At 39.2% G+C, this 20615-nt stretch overlaps 1 protein-coding gene across 1 annotated transcript in view; it reads right to left on the reverse strand.

Annotated features, from left to right (window-relative positions):
• Window positions 1-20615, reverse strand: part of piezo2b (piezo-type mechanosensitive ion channel component 2b) — a 74457-nt gene that overhangs the window by 17515 nt on the left and 36327 nt on the right. Inside the window, exons 16-32 of the mRNA XM_076098512.1 lie at window positions 20300-20445; window positions 19008-19181; window positions 15273-15562; window positions 12986-13146; window positions 12065-12241; window positions 11808-11930; window positions 10852-11052; window positions 10562-10766; window positions 9378-9479; window positions 9101-9266; window positions 5798-6041; window positions 5404-5521; window positions 4273-4420; window positions 3566-3655; window positions 1775-1896; window positions 1429-1497; window positions 111-211 (exon numbers count right to left, since the gene is read on the reverse strand). Of these exons, the coding sequence (XP_075954627.1) occupies window positions 111-211; window positions 1429-1497; window positions 1775-1896; window positions 3566-3655; window positions 4273-4420; window positions 5404-5521; window positions 5798-6041; window positions 9101-9266; window positions 9378-9479; window positions 10562-10766; window positions 10852-11052; window positions 11808-11930; window positions 12065-12241; window positions 12986-13146; window positions 15273-15562; window positions 19008-19181; window positions 20300-20445 (2637 nt within the window). The remainder of the gene's footprint in view (window positions 1-110; window positions 212-1428; window positions 1498-1774; window positions 1897-3565; window positions 3656-4272; window positions 4421-5403; window positions 5522-5797; window positions 6042-9100; window positions 9267-9377; window positions 9480-10561; window positions 10767-10851; window positions 11053-11807; window positions 11931-12064; window positions 12242-12985; window positions 13147-15272; window positions 15563-19007; window positions 19182-20299; window positions 20446-20615) is intronic.

Raw genomic sequence — 20615 nt, forward strand, 5'->3', positions numbered from 1 at the left:
GCAACATCCTCATCAATAATAAAACATGTAATTGGATTAAATAACTGTGACAGAGACAGAATTAAAATCTTGTTTAACACTGAAACTGATTAGCCACTAGTGGAAGTCACCTGAAACGCCGACTTCTTTGGCTGTTCATCGTCTCCTTTGTCCTCCTCCTCCTCATCCTCACTGTCAGTTTCAAACAAGTAATAGTCTCCACTTCTAACCACTGAAGGGGGCAGAGGGTAAAGTGCAGTTATATTCAGTCAAACAGATGCTAAGGTCATTCATCTTTTTTCAACAACATTGAAATGAGGTTCAGAAAGGGTTCCCTTGCTGCAGGGAAGATGCAGGAAAATCAAACCACTTACCGTAAAATTCTAAGGAATACACTACTTTTAAACATTTAACTGAGTTTACAGTAAGTCGCGATATAGACACACATCAAAAAACATCAGAGACATGTAAGGATGAAACAGAAAATGCAGAAAACACACAATATTAGTATGACAGATAGAACTATGAGCACAAAGCACAATGGAGGTTGTCTATTAAATAAAAAATGATTCCAGTAAGCACAGTCGCCTTTAAGCTACTCGACAGAGCAAGTGACTCCTGTCTACAGCAGTTAAGTGGGATAGACAAGGCTGACTTATGTCCTTGAACAGAACCGCAGTGGGCGGGAGGCGAGGGAGGATGCTGGGATATGAAGATGAAATATCAAATGACAAAGAGATGAAATGGAGAAATAATTTGAAAATGTCATGTGGGGGTGTAGAACGACAGGGGACATGAGTTCAAACCAAACAGGCGACCACTGTATTGGCTCACAAAGATGCTGGTCATTTTTTTATTTACCTCAAAGAGAGACAGTAAAGGTCTTCATTTTATATATTCAATCACTGGTCCAATCGTTCCCTTTTCATTTTCTCCTGTTTGGTGACCATGTCCACAGGCAAAGAATGAACAAACCCTTTCATCCTTTATTCCAGTACTGAGAATAAAGGCGAGTCGACTTCATATCTTTGCATGAAAATGTTTTATAAAGAGAGCGATTCTCTACTGTGGGCTCTTCAGGTGAGACCGAGGATTATGTTTTAAACAATGTCAAGTACAAACCTCCAGACATTAGTAATTTTCTCTTGCAAAAGTCTCATCGTGTCTATTTAGGGCAACCCTGCTCTGGACCGATACCGACACGGTTTGATAGATCATCTTGAAACTGAAGAGCCTCTCCACACATAGTGTACACGAGAGCTGCAGGTGGTAACAAGGGCCCTTAAATAGAGACAGAAAAGGACTAAAGTCTGAATGGAGCAAGACTACTGTGTGTTGGTGCCTTCAGAGCCCAGGGGCAGTATGGGAATCCTCAGCGTTCTGGTCAAGGACACAAGGGCCAATCAGAGTGGAGGAAGAGAAAAAAGAGGGTTTGGGGGGTCAACCTACTGGAAGCATGGTCAACCCACGGCCTCCACCACTGCTTTTTTTTGGTCTTGGCTTTCGTTCGCTGTGCTCCTAAAATTTCACAAATACATCAATGCAACATTTCATAAGAAAATTAATTCTTCTGCAAACTTCAAGGCATTTTTTTTTTTACTCTATTAAGCTGCTTTTTTTAAGATCAAATACGAATGTAAATACATTATTATACAACATAAGTTAATGAATTAGGATGGCATTAAGGTATTGATGCACTCTCACCCATCTTCCTTGTGCACTACTAGCAAACATTTAACCTCAACACCAACTTTTCTAACATTGACTGCGCAGACAGAGTCGGCCGTCGTCATACCGTCATCATCATCCTCCTCGGGCTGGACGAGGGTCTGTCCTTCTCCAGACTCCTGTGCAATGCTCAGCATCCTCTCCTTGCCCCTCTTAAACTTTTGCTGCCTCACCTTAATGCGCTCCATCCTGATTAGATCAGAGAGGCAGTGAAGAGACACGAAGTATCGACACAGAGGAACATCACTGACGGCCTAACAGACTGACCATAAACATCTCCAGGCCTCATATACAAATTAGTGTACGTTATGAAACAGTGGAGTGCTCATTAGAGCGGGTGAGTGGATATTATCAGAGCTTATGAGTAACTCCTGAGATAACTGTAAGTGGTGGGAATACTTTGACTCTCTGTAGTATGATATACTGAGCTATGGCTTTCTGGAAACAGTAAAGACCAAGACAGGAGTTGCTTTTAAGACAAAATAGATTTGAAATGGCTTTCTTCATCGTGTTTACTCATGGACTAAATTGAGACTCATCAAATATATTGAAAGACATGATATAGACATAACAGTGCTTGATGTTTTAGTAATTATATTCTATCGTCAAGAAATTCCATGAAAAGACAAAAAACAATTATATTTACTAGTATTGCCTGTGCGGCAGAAGTCTAATATATCTTATTGAGCTGTGCCATAGAGCTCCATTATTGTACAAAAATGATTAAAAACACATCAAAGAACAACACTGTTGCACTGGGTGACATAATCACTTCGTAATTAGAATGAAGAGGCACACTGTAGAGCACCAAATGTGTATTAATCGGCTACGGAAAATAGTCCCCCAATAAATTAACTATTTACAACAGTTTGAGTAACATTTGCTATGAACTACAGTGTCCAGCTGTTTTGGAAATTACCAAGCCTTTTTAAATAATGAAATTATGTGTGAACGTTTTTTGTTTTTTAAAGGCTGTCAAACTGGGTGTCAACCTCAATAAAAACGTAGCGACCGGGTGCCAAATCATAATCACACATCCAAGAGGAAGCTACAAAAATAGCAGACACAGCGCAAAAACCACCCATAAAAATAGCGAGGCAAAACGCCAAGTTCGTTACAAAACAAGCACGAATCTGGAGTTGGTTTTCCCAGGCGAGTCCCCCTAATCATGGTTGAGCGGAGAAGGATGGGCCAACTTTGAATGTTGTGTTGACAAACTCCAACCATTCTAATATTTATGTCTTTAAGATTTACATCTCCAGTAGAAATGGATGGGCTTGGGACTGAGTGACATAGACAGACTAAAAGCACTGAGAGAGAGACTTATACATTGTTGGTTTTGGTCTTTTCAAGGGATTTGTTGCCAAAATGACGGCTACAGAATAATGCCTGCCGCATCCTTCAGATAGAAGAAAAGCAACCGATCACTGTCACAATATCAGATTTTCACTACATGATTATTTGGGCAAAAATAAATCGTAATAACGATATTATTGCTATATCTGTAGAAAATTTGAAAAAAACAGGAAAATCATAATGTTATCAGTGAAATTTATCTTTTACTTTGTTTATTGTGTGTTTTGTGTCTTTTTTGGCAAATGAGTTACACCCATGAAATGAGTCTGTAACCATAACTGTACAAAAGTGTGATTTAAGGATGGATTATTCACACAAAATTATATTTATATCATTATGTGTGTTATTAACATGATATCATTTGTTTTTGACGGTTATCGTGAGTACTGGTATATTGCTATATTGCTATTTCAAAACTTCCCCTAGTATTGCATATAGTGCACCTCAACACCAAACCACAGCACTACACCACATGGAGTAAGTCAAACAGTTGGAGTCTCACTGTCTCTTCAGCTGCTCCACAGATTTGCGCTCTTCCTCCAGTCTCGCTCTCACCGCCTTCACTATCGTGGCCTGGAAAAGCTCGGCCCCTCTGAAACACAATCAAATGTTCCAAAAACAATCAGAGTCAGAGTGTGAAGGTCCTTGATCCTGCTTTACTATTTACTGACCAAAAGTATATTCCCTTTCTTTGGAAGCTGAAACAATGTCACACAACCCTTCAATGGGTTCATTGATTCCATAATTATCCAATTATAATGTCACTATATTGAGCAAATCAGTTACAAAAGGAGCCAAGTTGAATTTGACTGAAAGACCTCTGTAATGAACTGCACATTTTCTCTCACACATGTTTGTAATCACTGTAGTTTCTGTTGCTGTTATTACAAATACGCATATCTTTCCAATTATACTGACATAGAACTCTAGAGCATATTTTGGATTTGGCAGACGTGTTTTCTTTAATACACATCACCAGTTTTTGTCTTTTCTTCCCTGTCTAGAGTCTGTCCATCTTGTTCGTTACATGTTGTTTGCTTACTCAATAACTCTTGCAAACCTAAGGCCTTGTAGCATCGGAGCGCTCTAGCGTCTTTATCAAATAAATCAGATTCGTAGACCTTTTTCACAGCAGACTTTTTGACATGTCATGGCAGTAAAAGCCACAGCGCCTCTATGCAGCAGGCCGGCTCAGCACAATCTGCGTACCTGCACGCGAGGATCTGCGACGCTCTGATATCAGCCACCACGTGGAGGAAGTAGTAGCTCATGAAGACTCGTCTCTGCAGCAGCAGGAAGGCAAAGCAGATACTGTCCCAGATGATCCCGGCCTCGTTTTCGGGCCGATCACAGTCCTCTAATGATTGGTGAAAGTGAGGACATTTATGAGGGTTAATTATCAAAAACGTTAATGTAGACTGTTTTCTACGGAAGTCCTGAGATGCAGGTGAGAACAAAACAATTTTGGTGATCCATTTTTTTAAAGTCTTTTAAGTGTTTTTCTTTAAGTGTTTTATCTGGTGTAAGTTACTTAGAACATGTGAAAAAAAGTTTGAGTTCCTCAAAAACATCATCTGTGAAACAGGTGGGGAAAAAAATTAATTTGGCCAGGAACAAATTTATAACTTACTTTTTCTTTTCATCTGTCAGTTTTGGAAGGTAATTTTGTTTTGTCAGGATCATTTCATTAATTGTTTGTTATTTTAAACCTCATTTTGGCCACAAGAGGCTAAAGTGCACCACTAGCTCATGTTCTAAATAGCACTAAAAGCAATCATGTTTACTTCCAGGTGAGTTTAAATTTCTCCATGCACTTTAAACACAAGGTACATAATATTGTGTGTTAGCAAGTTATGTAACATTACTGTCATGTCTTCCTTTTGGCTTTGCTTTTAGTCCTATTAAGAACATGGGGTAGTGGTGCACCTTAGCCTCTTGTGGCTGAAATGAGAACTATAACAACGAACCCTTGTCAAAACAATCCTGACAACAACAAAAAAATTCACAGATCCAAAAAAAGAAGAAAAAAGTAAATGCATAAATCTTACTGTTTCACTGAGTATCGTGGCAGAGTTTGGTATTCACTGTAAAGTCAGTAAGATTAACACAAATACTGCACTGAACTAAATTGGCCCTGAAAGATACGCCTGAGAAACAAACAAGGGAGTGGGTTGAATTTCATCTTCTTAGCGAACACTCTTGGACACACAATCTGAAGCAGCAACTCACCATGACCCGTAGTTGTAGCCAAAATGAGGATTTGTGCTCCTCCTACCTTCTTGTGAAATTTATTGGCATTCATGAGATGCACAAAGAAGTAAAAATGTTGAGTCCACTCACTCTCTTTTGCTTTTTCTTTATCAAAGAAGTAGTCGTTGATGGTACAGCGCAGACTTAACAAATGGATCAATGGGCACTGGTTCTCAATCAGAGAGTTGATGTAGCCACAAGCCAGGATCTAAGAACAAGAATAATTTATCATATACTTGAATACTTATTTTAAATATTATATCTTTACATTTCTTTGTTAAGATCTTTGATTTCACATAACACACAGGCAGTGTTGGTACGAACCAAAATATTGAGAACAAAGAAGTTTATAATAAATATGTTGTTCTTTTACATTCAGGCAGACAGAGCTTTTAAAATCTAAACATTATATCGACTCATATGTACTTTATGAAGGATTTTTTTCTCACTGATCTTGATATACAATTTGAGATCGACTACTCACAGACAAAACATTCTTCATGGTGATTACAAAGATGTTGTAGGCAATCAGGAAGTCCCAGTAGTGGAGGATCTTTTTGATTGGTTTGAGCAACAGCTCACCACCAAAGAGCAGGAAGTAGAAGCAGGCCACCAGGTAGCCCATACAGAAGACGCTGATCCGCGTGGTCCCCGTGAAGAAGATGATGGTGAGGACGAACCAGAACAGGTAGCTAAACATGATGACCTTCAGCATGTCCAGGTAGGACCTAGAAGACAGAAGTGAAAACGATACGTCAGCACTATTTCCCCCCCCCCAAAAAAATACAAATTCAACAAATAAATTTAAAAAAAATGTGGATGCTTTGGCAGCTCCAAATGTCAGGTAAAGGTTACTGTCGGGTCAACAATTTCACTTCAATACCCAGAGTTGATCTGAAATCAGTAAACACAACATACAGAGCATCCTCATGCTGCAGCGGAAACGGTGTTCACACATACTCCAAAACTTCCTGTGTATTATATGTAGCTCCTTCTAAAATAGCTGTATTGCCTGTATTATCCGGAACAAATACCCCAAAAACTGCTCGTCAGCTGCAGCTCTCACTTCTTTTAAATCAAGGCTGAAGACTTCTCTGTTCGCTGCTGCCTTGTATTAAATCATTTGTTACACTGCACTGTTTTATTCTTCTTAGTCTTATTCTAATTTAGCTTCTTTTTATTTTCTATTCTCTTGGCTCTGTAATGACTGTTGTAATTGCATTTGAATGTACTATTATACTGTGTTTTTTAGACTTTTGTCTTTTTTTGTCCTATATAAATAAATTAGCCTTGCCTGTATGAATGTTAGGTTTACATTTAACTGTCAGCGATGTTGCTGTAACACAACTTATACTTATATGACTTATACGTGTTTTCCAATGAGGTCTGAGTGACACAACGTGAACACAGCGCCACGTTCACCAACTCAGCTGGTTTGTTATGTAAAGATGAAGCTCTCAATTGTTGCTATTCAGAAAGTTTTAATTTTGATCTTAGTTGGGTTTTTTCCATGGTGAAAGGATATTAACTCAACATAAGTAACATTTTGAGGTAGTGTACTTTACTATTTACATTTTATGCTACTTTATACTTCTACTCCACTACATTTCACAGGGTAATAGTGTACCTCTCTCTCTTACATATATTTCCATAAACATTTAACCCAAATCTGGCTTCATTGTTTATGTTAAATAAAGAATTCTGCTTCATTTGAGATGGGGCAAAGTTCATGAGCTGATTTTAGACACATGAAGCTGGAAGTAAACGGCATGGATTCGGGCCAGCTGAGCTAAGTTGCTATTAAGGAAGCATGCTTACCACATCATAAAAGTCAAAACAACATTTCAGTTCATTCTGTTGCTGTGTGCATAATCCGCCCATCAATCACACTTAGTGTATCACTTAGTGTCAGGACACCGGTAAGAGTTTGATCAATGAACGTGAGCCAGAGCTGAAACCCGACACCTGTCACTCAGCACAGATATATGTACATTTCATGTACCTGTGTGTGTCTATTCATGCTAAAAGCATGTGTGTAGACCCTGTGTTCTCATGTGAGACACCATTAATATGATATGTGGAGTGAAAACATAGGAAGCAACGTGCATTAATTTGATGGACCTGGGGAAAACACGGGACCACAACAACAGCTGCACTGTTTAGGAAGCAGCTCTGATGAAGTGAGTTTGGAGCGGACAACACGTTGATGGGCCGGAATAGCTGAGTGAGTGTCCTTCTTCATCACGGGAGAGAATACCTTTTTCCATACTTAAAAGCTATTTATTGAGTTAGAGTACAGGGCAAAAGCGTCTGAGTCGCGGAGTGACGGACAGAGTGTTTTTGTGGATTATGGATCACCCCCCCCCATATCCGTAATTCGATCCTGGAGGGAAACGATGGAATAAGTGCAGAGCTGCTGTGGCGTGGACAGACGGGCTGTACAGCTCTCTTTCTTTCTACTAGGGCTTGTTGATGGACACAGAGTGCGTTAATAAAAGACTTGTCCACTTTGCGCATCAAAACAGTGGAATGTGAAGAGCACATAATCAATGACTGTGGACAGGTCAGGATGCTCTCGCTGTCTTTCTTACTCGCTCTGTATTTCCTTGCCTCTCAAAACCCTCTCTTCACTATCTTTCATGTGCAAAATCAGTATCTAGCTCTAGATTAAAATATTGGACGACAGCCAAAATTCAGAATTATGTACAGTATATACACTGGGTATTCAATAACATCTCTCACTAAGCTACTGTCATCTGTCTTACCTTTATTTATCTAGGATAAGGGATTTGCTGAGCGAGTATGTTCTTATTCAGCACCACTCCACTTAAGATTTCTACAGTTACACAGTTAGCTGTCAAGTACAACAACAGTTTTCTACTGAGTTTGGCCTCTGAGCAGCTCGACTGGACAGGCCGGGGTACAAAGCAAGCAAGCGTCTTACTGAACTGTACCTCAGTGGTTGTTGCTGAGAATGATACCTTTGTTTTACGTTTCTAAATCTGAAACCTGCAACCATCTGCTACCGGCCTGCTCCTCTGCCTTTTAGCCCATCGCTGAATTCAAAGCTCTACTTGGTAACTTGGCACAATAGCGGCACCCTTTTTGTTTTGAACATGCATTAATTGATTTGTTGGCCACTTGGGGGGGGGGGGGGGGGGGGGGGTTCTCATTCCCAGGGCGTCAAATACCAAATACCCAGGTCTTTAACATCTACCAAGGGTGGTTTTAAAATAATGAATTCCCTTTGCTGCATTACAACTACATACCTGTGTACTATCCAGTAAACCATGGACCTAAACAGGAATATCTACACTATATCACAACAATGGTAAAAGTTAATGTTTTATTCTGAAAAAGGTATAAACAAAGCTTTAACTCTACGTAGACACTACAAGACTTCATGCTTGAATCCAAACTGCTGCTCCATATTGTGGGATGTAACCCACACGTGATACAAATATAAACAGTTTTTAATAGTGCTGCTTGTTTTGATCATTTCGCTGTTGACTTAATTGTAGGCATCTAACATCATTAAGCATCAATTAAGCTGGCTACTTCACTTCCTTTCCATTTCTGTGTCCTGTTGTCCTCCATGTTAATGCCGAGCTCCAATGGCACCAAAATTATATCTGTTATAATTCAAGTGAGTCTACTGTAAAATCTAATGTACTCTGGGATTCAGTGCCATTTGCTGTATGCTTTTTTATTTTTATTTTTTTTACATTACCGGGCCCTTTTTTGCTGCAGTGTAATACTAGCATAACTTTAGTGTAAGTTGCTGTACCTGCAGTGGATGAAGTCGGGGACGGGGTTGTGGACGCTGAAAGAGGCTGCGTCCAGGTCTCTGCAGATCTCCACGTTGTCTCCAGCCATGATGCGAACTGCCGCCTTGTTTTCATCATCAAAGACCTGCCTCTGGAGAGAGGCACACAGCAGCAACATGAAGTCATCTAGAAAAGAAGAGAGGAGAAATCCAACTTGTGCTGAGCAAAAATCTTGCCAATACTAAAAACAATCATCAGTATAACAACCACCAAATACATGTTAATTGGAAAACATACAGATGAGGAACGATGGATTGGGTTGGGTCAGGAAATCTGGAATATAGAGCCACTTGACCACATTGGATTCTGTAGAAGAGGTGGGAAACCTCCAGGGATAGTCTGAAATGAAAACATGCACCATTATCATTGGACATACATTTATATGAAAACACCATAAAAAGGTCAGGTCTATTGTGGAGCACAGGAATGAAAAAAGCAGCAACCCAGACGCCAGAATAAAATTGTACAATTCTACAACTACGGATATGTTGAATCTGGACGTGTCTAAACCAAAAACACATTTCATATCAACATTTCTACGTACGTGTATATCAGTGTTATCGTGACACTTTTACCAATTCTCAATTAGGTTTAGGTTTAGGCAACAAAACCACTTGGGTAAATTTAGTAGAAGATCATGTTTTCGGTTAAAATAAGTGTATTACATTTGGTTTCACACGGGACACAAAAAACGGTTCCTGTTTAAAAGTCCTGTGTTTGTTCGACCCATCTATCCACTGCTATCCAACTCAACCTCCTTTCTACGTGGACTTACGCAGACTTTGATTTAACGTATTTGTGATACGTCAAATACAAACGTAATCTGGGAAAAAGTACGTTCCCTCGAAACGCAATTGACGATGCAGTTTTTAGGAGACCAGGCTGAGAAGAGTCTTGACGTGGTAACAAATAAAAGATCAAAAACACAGAGGAGCAACAGCTTTAATTCTTGTATGATGTATTTTTGTAATTTTTTTAACAATTTAGGTTCTCAATGTTCTTCTGGGCCAAGATGTCTAAGTTTACACAGATATGCATTTTGTGATTAAACATATTTTGCTCCGACAACATAATTTAAAGTAATACATACAGTAGATGATGTTGAGTCTGGGGACATAATAACAGACAGTTAATAACATTAACTGAAAAACCTTTGGATAATCTATTCAAATATTAAATGTTTGTCATTGTCAGCTTTCAATATTATGGGTTTGGGACTATAAATCCAACAAAACAAGAAATTCAAAGACGTCTTAGGGAACTTGAAATGAGCATTTGACACTAATTTCTGACATTTTATACACTAGATGATGTATTGATTATATAAATAAATTCTAGATTAATCAATGATGACAATAGTTGTTGATTGGGGCTTGAAATCATAGCAATAAGTACAAACTGGCCGAGTTGGTCACACAAACCTTTACAGGCTGCTGGTGGGATCCCGATGCAGATAAAGTACTGGAAGGTCAGCATGCAGGCCAGGAAGAAGCAGTACTTGGGCCAGATCTCAGCGATGGCTTTCCTCCTGCGTCTATACATGACTGTGATCAAGGCGAAGGCGTGAAGCATGGCGAAGAAGTCCATACGCTGCCCGATAACATTGACCCCCAACAGCAGGCACGTCTGAGAGAAACACAAGGAATACAAACATGAAGTGATGTTTTCAGAGAAAATCATCCATTTTTTAGCTCTTTTCACTTGTCTCAACCTCAAGTCCAAACTTGTAGAAGAAGTAGTTGATGAAGTATTTGATGAAGCTGATGATGCCGATGTCCAGATGCTGCCGTGTGATGTCATGGAAGATAATCCTGGCAGCGGGAGGCGACAGTTTGTTTCTCAGTCTGAAGTATTTCTGATGGCGATAAATGGTCACCTCGAATGCCAACAGAGCCAGCATCAAGAGGTTGTTCTGCACAGATGGAGAATATCATTAAATATGTATTATGTATGTATTAAATATGTATTGACTAAAACACATTTTAATAACCGATTGGCCATTTATCTAAAAAAGACAAAAAAAAGACTTAAAAGCGTTTTTTTTCCCATTTAATTTCTGGCAACTTGTGATGGAAATTTGTCATATTTTCTGACATTTTATACCCAAAAGTTTAAACGTACTGTAACTCAAGTTCATCAGACGTGCTCTTTATCTTAACATCAATCATTCAGTGAAACACGGGGTGAGTAATTGATGTACAAATGATCATTTTGGGGGTGAAGTATTCCTTTAACGTAACATTTGAGGCCCTGTTGATAAAGAAAATACTTGTTTTGCAACTGTTGAAGGAGCCGTGACTTCCTGGAGTCACAACCACCCTGTAAAAAAACGAATTGACATTTTTACACTTCGGTTTTTGCGCGGATTAAACAAACAAGATATAACTTGTTATTTAGTGAGCTTTAGAGATGCCGATAGGCAGATTTTATTACCTTTGGATGGAGCCAGACTAGCTGTTTCTCCCTGTTTCCAGTCTTTGTGCTAAGCTAACCAGCTGCTGGCTCCAGAGAACAAATTTACTATTCCTTTGACAAATTCCTTTTTTTTTTTTTATTTTTTTTTTATTTTTTTTTTTTTACATCATAGTTTCATGAATTGTTCTTCCCCTGCTGTGATATTATGTGTATGCTGCAAACGTTCAGCTGAGGAAAGTTTCCACTCCTCACCCTGAGATAGCCCAGAAGGTCATCAGACTTCTCCAGGCCGACCCAGTTGGCTGGATCCACTGGTGCTTTATACAGCAGAGACTCCTTCATCTTATTAATCTGGACCGCTGAGTAGTTTAATGGCTGTGGACAGAAAATATAAGTGTATGACTGTAATAGAAATATAATATTACTTCAACTAAGGATAGTACAGATAACATTTAGCAGTATGTAGCGTCTACAACGAGGGTCAAGGAGCATGTTCTGACTATATTCACCATAGAGCAGGTCTTCGAGTAGGTAAGGTGGTCTATAGACGTCAGCTGGTACAACATTTTACATACGATGATGACACACGTCCAGACAGTGCAAACATTGGAGGCAAGGGTACGATACTGGCAGAAGGGCAGTGCAAAGGCCCAGGATGCCAGGAACACATAGTTGAACAAAGACACCTGCACAGGAGACAATATAGGCGATGAGGACAGAAAAAACAGCTCACATGAATTACATTTCCACTGACATTCTCTTTTTCCTCATCCTCATCCAACTACAACAACTAGTATTATTCCTATTTTGTGTTACAAGTTTCTAAACACTTTTATGTAAAGTGAAGAATACTGTGAGGCAAATGAAATAGGTCAAGAACCATAAATAAAATATCATGACATTACATAAATCTAAATCCATAAAAGTGAGTTTTAATAAGAATCTAAAAGCCTTCGCCGCTTATCCAGACTAAACCTCTCAGTCAGTTTGTGCCAAACTCAAAGAGCCCTGATTGCAAGAAAACAGCTATTACAGTTCGCCCCAATACCCCCAGACTATTATCTGGCGAGTCTGCGATGTAACAGAAAATCCTGGTTTATTTAAAATTGGTTCAAGTTGGCACAGTGTTGCAAGAGGCCAAGTTATTTTATAGAGTGTATGAGCAAGAAAACCAAGCAAGAAAATGTGACCGACACCGGATTTTTGAGGCCGATACTTGGGAGTTTAAAAAAACGGTTAACGATATATCATTCGGTAGAATCAAGACCAAGAATATGAATTGCAGGACCATCTGGAAGCCTTATACAACACGTGGGATGACATGCACACTTCCGAGAAGCTGAGCAGTCAATCAAATCGATTGATAGTGTGATTCCCTCTTGTTGCAGATATTGATCCTCGTTCCACATTGTAACCTCAAGCTTTCGTACCTCTTTGACAGAGACCAGGACAATGTAGCAGGACACAATCTTGATGATGTGGATCTCCAGTAACCACCAGATGAACAGCTGCAGTTTGTGGAAATACTCCAGGAACTTGAGGAAGAGCACAGTCAGACGGTCAACCACCAGGTGCCATTTATTCTTCAGATCTGAAGAAGCAGAGATAAAAAAAAAAAACAGATACACTTAAATGGAAAAACAGAAGCACTGAAGAAGTGCAAATGGAAAGTGTTTTATATTTTAATTACAGCAGTATGTCCTCAGTTTGAACACCATTATTCCTTTACCGGCATTTTGCTTTGATGTCTTCTCAAACACCAACTCAAGCTGGAGCAGACTGATAATATGATTCTCTTTTTTGTGTCGTAACTAATGGGGACAATACGGCATTCACTAAATATTCAGCCGTGACATTGAACATCTTTTAGATAATCAGGCACATATATTTTTGATTCTTTTTTTCTAGTCTAATTTTCTTTATCACCATTATATATTTATATGTATATCTTTATATTTATATTAGTCCATCAAAAGATAATAATTAATCGTCTAAAACCAAAACGTTTTAAACATTTTAAAAGCCAAACAATTATTAATCAAGAATTAATCTGTACATTATTTGATGATGCAAATAATCATTAGTTGCAGCCCTACAAATAATTATATTAATATGAATAATAAATCTCTGATTCACAAGTGGTATTCACATTAAAATCCATCCAGCAAACATGCAAATCAGTGAAGATGTTATAATGTGAAAGAGAATTTTCAATATGTAAACCATTTTATGGGGTCAACTTAGCAGCTGAACATGTGTTTTACATATACTGATTGTTAATGTAATATTTTCCCGGTATGCATTGTGTCAAGATGTATAAAAGCATGGCTAAAATCTGTATTAACAAGCACATTCAAAATTGTTGCTTTAATTACCCGAGAATGACAACCTAATATTTGGTTTTATATTCTCACAAAGGATATAAAACCTCCAGCCACAGTTTGGTGGGTGTATGTTTTCACAGAATCTTAGGTTTTAATAGAGGCCCCATTGTTTGGATAAGAAACCTCTGTGAGGGCATATAGCTCATATAGCGTGCAGCTCATTATAAACCGAGAGGCCCTGCAGCGTTGCGTTTTATCACCTATTTTATTTTCTGTGTATATAAACAACATTTCAATTTAAGACCAGTGTGACTGTACGTGTAAATATGCTAATAGTGCTGCGTTAGTTGGCTATAGCAGGACGATGTAATGGGTGAAAGTGACCACTTGAGCTACACTCTGAGACAGAACAGACAACCAGAAGTAAATCTTACTGAACCCAAAAATCTTCAATACAACAGATTTGTACAGCTTTACACAGGATGATTAATGGCTGGCTGGTGAGAGTGCAGGCAGCAGATACTTGGACAGCAGGCTGAGCTTCTCTCAGAGAGCTTTGGCCTTTAAAGACTGTATGCAACATATGTCTTTTCAGCAGACTAAAGAGCTGCAGGCTGAGAGGGATCTGAGAGAAAAGGTCTTTGTGCTCATGACTAAAAGTGCTCTGTAGCTGCTACAGAACAGCACACGCGAGCCTCCGCTGTAAACACAGCGAGGAGAAACATGGTTTTAATGTACTTTGGAGGGAAACACATGAGATGCTGAAGTATTTAAATACAAGTCTGAAACGTGATCAGCAACACAGCCTCTAGATGAGCATTTTTATTATCATATGAACTTTCGTAGCAGTTTCCATGACGCCCATGTCAGAAATGGTAAAAAGCATTTTAATCCAGCTTTGTACGATAATGCTATCGTAAAAGGCACACTAATTAGTATAGTACCGCACTGAAGGACATCATTTGATTGTTTTTTTTATCCCAGAAAGCTCAGTCACCACTCAGACAGCAAAGCTAAAAGTGCAGCAGGTTCCCATTCAAAAACAACAATGCACGAGTTGAGTATAGTGTTTTTGTTAATCCAGTCTGGCTTCATTCACCATCTTGGTTTTGGGCACGACTTTATATGAACTGATGAGGAGGAAGGTAAGATGAGCAAGTTAAACACTGTAGCTTTAAATGCCACTCTTTGCCGTAAATAAAAGTTCTAAACGTTAGTATCAAACTGATGTCTTGTCTTTGAGATATTAATAGATGGTCTGATTAACAAAGACAATACTCAACACATTAACTTATAAATAAAATAATAGTGAGTTGCAGCCCTAACATGATCCACTGTATATTCAGTGTCTTGTTGGAGTTTGTGGACCTGCTGTGTTGCAGCTGCTCAGTACCTGAGCTCTGCTCGGTGCTCGGCTCTGGCTCCGTCCCCGTGCTGCAGGGTTGGCTCTCGTCTGTGCTGGACTGCCGCGGGTCAGAGATACTCCTGGGCTTCTCGCCAGTCATGTCAGTGTCATACATCATCACCACCAGGGCCTGCTCCTTCTCCTTCTCCTTCTCCTTCTCCGTCCCCCACTCGCCCTGCTCCTCCTGCTTCTCCTGTTCCTCTCTGGACAGCGTGGTCTCCACCGAGTTGGCGCTGAGCATGGTGAGGTCTGCCAAGCTGCCATCCTGGTGCACCAGTCTGAACACACGCGAATAAGTTATTACAGACACATGTATGCTGACTCGCACACACATCGGTATCTCTATACTTATGAGGACCTTAAAAGACCTGATGTTCTATTTTGGTGTATTTTTAGGAGTCTTTCTTTAGGGGGCAATATTTGGAAATTTTGGAAGTAGCAGTCGACCAAAGTCTCACCACACAGGTCCATTTAGAAGCCTTTTTTGGAGCCTTCGATCAAATCAGACACTCTTCCAGTAACAAATGAAATAAAAGCAGAACTGGTGCAATGATTGGTGTTGGCGATGCCTTCTAATTTCTAACTTTAGGACTACTTCCTAAACTTAGTCAAGAAGGCTAAAAAGAGGAGTCAAGGCGTCATATCATTAAAATGTGGTCTGCACTTGATGAAAGCTCAATAGCTGCCACACGATCATGGAACATGGGGATGCATTCGTAGTCGGCCTTGGATAGGAAAATATTTTATACTTATTGTCTATAAACATCTGACCCTGTCATCAATTTTAAAATATCTAAGTTAGGTTTTGAGCTATTTTTTTTAGAAGATTTTGTTACATGTGAAAATGTGACCTACTCCATTATTATTCAGACTTAAAAACATGCTAAAAACAAGAATACTCCAACTAAAGTGACCTTAACTTTAACCTATTAGAAAGTAATCTGAATCTGATCTTAATGCTCGCAGCAATTTAAAGAAATCAAGGCAGGGAAAATAATCCACCTATTGTTTCCACATCATTTATCATGTCTAATTTACTCACATTCCTATCTTTTGAAGGCATTCTGTCCTCATAAGTATATAAATGCAACACAAATTCATACATATGACTCCAGGCGATTGTCAAAAGGCTCTGATGCAAATGTTTAGAAGGGAATCACCAGCTGCGTCCACTCACTGAACAACAGAGCAGCATTTCATCAGGCATGAAACCGATCAATAAGCAGTGCACATTCCTTCTGCATTCGTTAAAACAATCCATGTTGGTTGATTTTGAGGATTTTTTCTTCTTGCAGCAGAATAATGGTAGCATCTGAAGGGAGGCATTAACCCTTTAAATTCTTCTCAGGCAATGGGGAAAGGTCAAAGGTCGGGTTTGGCTTGCATGAACCGGCCGCATATCAAGGCAAACATTTTTCGTTATCCAGTGGTCACACTTACTTGCTCTGTTGAGTGGGAATTTTTTGCTTGATGCTGCTCAGAACAATAAAGTTACACAGAAGTCAAGATGAACAGAGGGGAGAGACACCGACAAAGGCAGGCTGACACTGACACTTGAAATCACTTGAAAATATCCACATAGTTTTATTCAAATGCATGAAAACTGGCCAAAAGGCTCCTGTGGTTTGGGGTAGGCGAGCTTTTTCAGGAGGGGGGGGGTGTAAAGTTTCTGGGAGTCAGTGCAGAGAGGTGGGTGTGTGGAAAGATACTGGAAGGGAAGAACATTTTTTTTAAATTCAAACATGCTTGTTTGACAGTCTGTGAAACTCTTAGAGGGAAGTGGAAGGGTTTTATGGTGGAAAAAGGCTGGGCTGGGTTTGGAGGGGTGTTAAAGATCTAGAAAGATAATAGTGAACCCAAAAAGAGAAGGCTACAGGCAAAATAATAATACGGAAAACCTGAAAACGAACAGCATTCATGTCAGTCAAATACCTAAACTCCAGGAGTAAGATATTTCAGAAGATCGTCAATGTATCATCATTGGCAAAATTAGGGTAAGACAAGTCGGCGTGGGGGGATGTGGATGTATTACAACAGGAAGAGGAAGTCGAGGCTCAGAGGTGAACTGGGATGGTGAGGGATGCCACAGAAAGCGAGCAGATACCCACCTATTCATGATCAGATAGACACGACCATTGACTTTAGCGTGGCTGTGTGGAAAGGGTGGCAGAGGAGAGATGGCAGCAGGTCACAGAGAGCAGCAGAGCAGAGACGAGCTAAGCAAGCAGCAGCAAAAACAATGGAAAATCCGCAACAACACCGCCGTAAAGTTAAACACACACCACAACACAGACCGTGGAAATTTGAGTGTTCTAACACGGAGAGCACAACAAAGCACACAACGACAGATGTGCAATGAGAACAGTGGTTATAATGGGTGTTTAACAGGGTGTGTTAAGTGTGATTATCCAGAACAGTACGAGATGAAAAGGGATGAATGTTTTCACCTCACGCTCAACTAAGGTCTGTTATCATGCATTACATTGTCAGTAAGTATTCTCGAGTAAGGGGCATTCTTCAGTATTACTGTTTATCAGCGTTCAGTTTTATCATGTGCTGATTCAGTTTGCATGCTTCTCACATTTTCCTACATATTGAGAAAATACATCTTCAATCTTTTCTTTGTATCCAGACAAATGTACTTGTTTTTAGTCTGGCCGCACTAGTTTTAGGATATCTGTGGATTATTAAAAACTACATATTTTTACTTGTTTTAAAAAATCTTGGCAAGTGAAATGTTCCTGTACTGTTGGCAGATAATTTTGCTTTATTCAATTCCTCTTTTTTTTCTTGTTTTTGAGAGCTGACTTTTTGCAGTGTATTACATTTCTTGACGCAGTGCATCTATACTTGATACTGCTAGCTCACCAAGCACCACTGAGCTAGTTAACGTTACAGCTCAGCCGAGGTGGACGCCATTCATGTTTACATCGCTGTCAAGAGCATGAGCCTCTTGTCGACGAGTAGATGCACGCTTCCTTCTTCACGGGGATACTGTTGGCAGGTGTAGTTCGAAAATTGAAAATAGTGCTGACATGAAACTGCTCACAACAAGGTCTTCTGGATTATCTCGAGTAACTCGGTCATGATTCCTGGTAAGAGCCATTGCTGTTGAGTTTTACAAATGTTTTTTTTTTTTTACGCTTTGAGCACCACAAGCCGAGTGCCATCTAGCTTCATTATATTCAAGAGAAGGCAGACATCTTTACGGCCGATATCTCTAATATTTGGCGAAACAATACCAAAACAACCTAGATTGATAAAAAGCACTACAGGTAAGAGGAACATTTATTTTGGGGTGAACTGTCCCTTTAAAGTGCCTTACAATACAAACATAACCAATGGATAACTGTAGTCTGGTCCATATTCAGCTGTATGTTTTTAAAGATCCAATGAAATAATATATTACTTCCTCAATATGATGTATTTAATTTTGAAACAGGATGTGACATCATAATAGACAGCAAGGGACGAACAAATAGCCTACAAGTTACTGAAGTTCAAATGCCTGTTTCTCAGGATTTTTAACACCAAAGACTGTAAACAAACTTTGCTAAGCAAAAAGTAAAGTCATTAGATCTGGTTGTTTATGAACAACCTTTTGTTGTTACGCAGTTTGTAATTCAGCTGTATGAATTTACCCAAACCAGATTGAAAAAAGAACAAAAAGTAAACTTCTCAATTATGGTTTGAACCAAAGACAATAAACAGAACGTGTCTCACCTGTAGATAGTGCTCTCCTCTTTGGCCACTACAGCCTGGAGATCGGTGAGCTGGAGGAAGCGGTCGTGGAAGTAGTGCAGGTGGAGAATACACACCAACAGGAAAGACGTGGGAATGAAAATCCTGGTAAACAGCATGGCGACACTAAACCTCTCCAGGCCCAGGTCTTTCAAGCTGGGATGGGGAAAAAAAGAGGAAAAACTTGAGCTCACATCTTTTTATGAGGTACCTGTGAGTGAGGTGAACAAAAGAAGGTCAATAGATTTTTTTAATAATCAAAAGGTAAGAAAGGCAATGAAATGCTATTCTGTCATTGCTGGTTGTTATACAGTTATGGTTTATGTAATATCATTTTTGCAATATACTATCACACATTCCCTTGAACAAATTGTAACTGTACAATGTAAGTGTTTTTCAATGTTGCATGTTTCTGTTCTCAATTGCTAAAAAAAAAAAAACATAGGCATGTTTAGTAAAAATGTTTTTAAACTATCAAGCTCTTCTTCAAGTCAAACATTGAGCATTTTCATCTGACTGCAGGGGAGAGTCTTGAAAATGTTGGAGCAACTACCTGAGAGGCAGATGAAAAAAAGGTTTTGCCAGGATAATCATTTTAAGTTCCGCAGTAAAATTTCTGTGAAACAGGTGTGAAAAACAAAGCCAGGATAATTTTTCTCAGTCACTTTTTTTCCATCTTTGACAATAGGTAAAAAAAACGTGTGTTTGCTGTTGTGATACTTATTTCGGCCACAAAAGGCGAAGGTGCACCGCTACCCCATTTTCTTAAATCGGACTAAAAGCATTAATGTTTTCCCTAACAGCACATTAATGCTGATTAAACTACATTCTAGCCAAGATAAGTCATGACTTGCATAACAAACAATATTATGTTCCTTGTTTTTAGACTGCATGGGCAAATTAAAACTCACCTGGAAGAAAATATGAATGCTTTTAGTCTTATTCAGCACATTAGGTAGTGGTGCACCTCAGCCTCTTGTGGCTACAATGAGTACTACAACAACAAACAAATTATCCCGACGAAAACAAATGTGTTTTCACCTGCCAAATTAATTTTCACCTGTTCTGATGTCATAGACACCGGGGAGAAAACAGTTTGGATCAGACTTAAAAATGGATCAGACTTAAAAATGGATCTCACTTGCTTCTCAGGGCTTCTGTAACTACCAGTATTTAAAACTCCCTGAACTTTCATCAACAAATGTAACTGCACTTTATTATTACGTAAAAAAAAATCTGTATTCCTATAATGCAGGTGATTCAGAGAATCTCACCTGTCTTGGGTCATATTCAATGTTTTGTTCCAGAAGGTATTGCTCTCAAACTGGTAGGTGTAGACCAGGATGAGGACCAGCATGGTGTACATCACCACCGACATCCAGAAGTACTTCAGGATCCTTCGCCACCACTCATAGTGCACCTAGATAAGAATAATTGAGATGATTGCATTTTAGGGGTTACAAATTATCTGACATTAACAGCTACAATCCATTGAATGAATCAAAGAGAACAGAGGACATCTGGATTCAGTTTACTATGGTAACAATTATTTTTCTAACAGGAATATGTATTATAATATGTATTTCATGA

Source organism: Anarhichas minor, unplaced genomic scaffold (genome assembly GCF_050575085.1).
Source record: "Anarhichas minor isolate MPS153535 unplaced genomic scaffold, ASM5057508v1 ptg000024l, whole genome shotgun sequence".
NCBI lineage: Eukaryota > Metazoa > Chordata > Actinopteri > Perciformes > Anarhichadidae > Anarhichas > Anarhichas minor.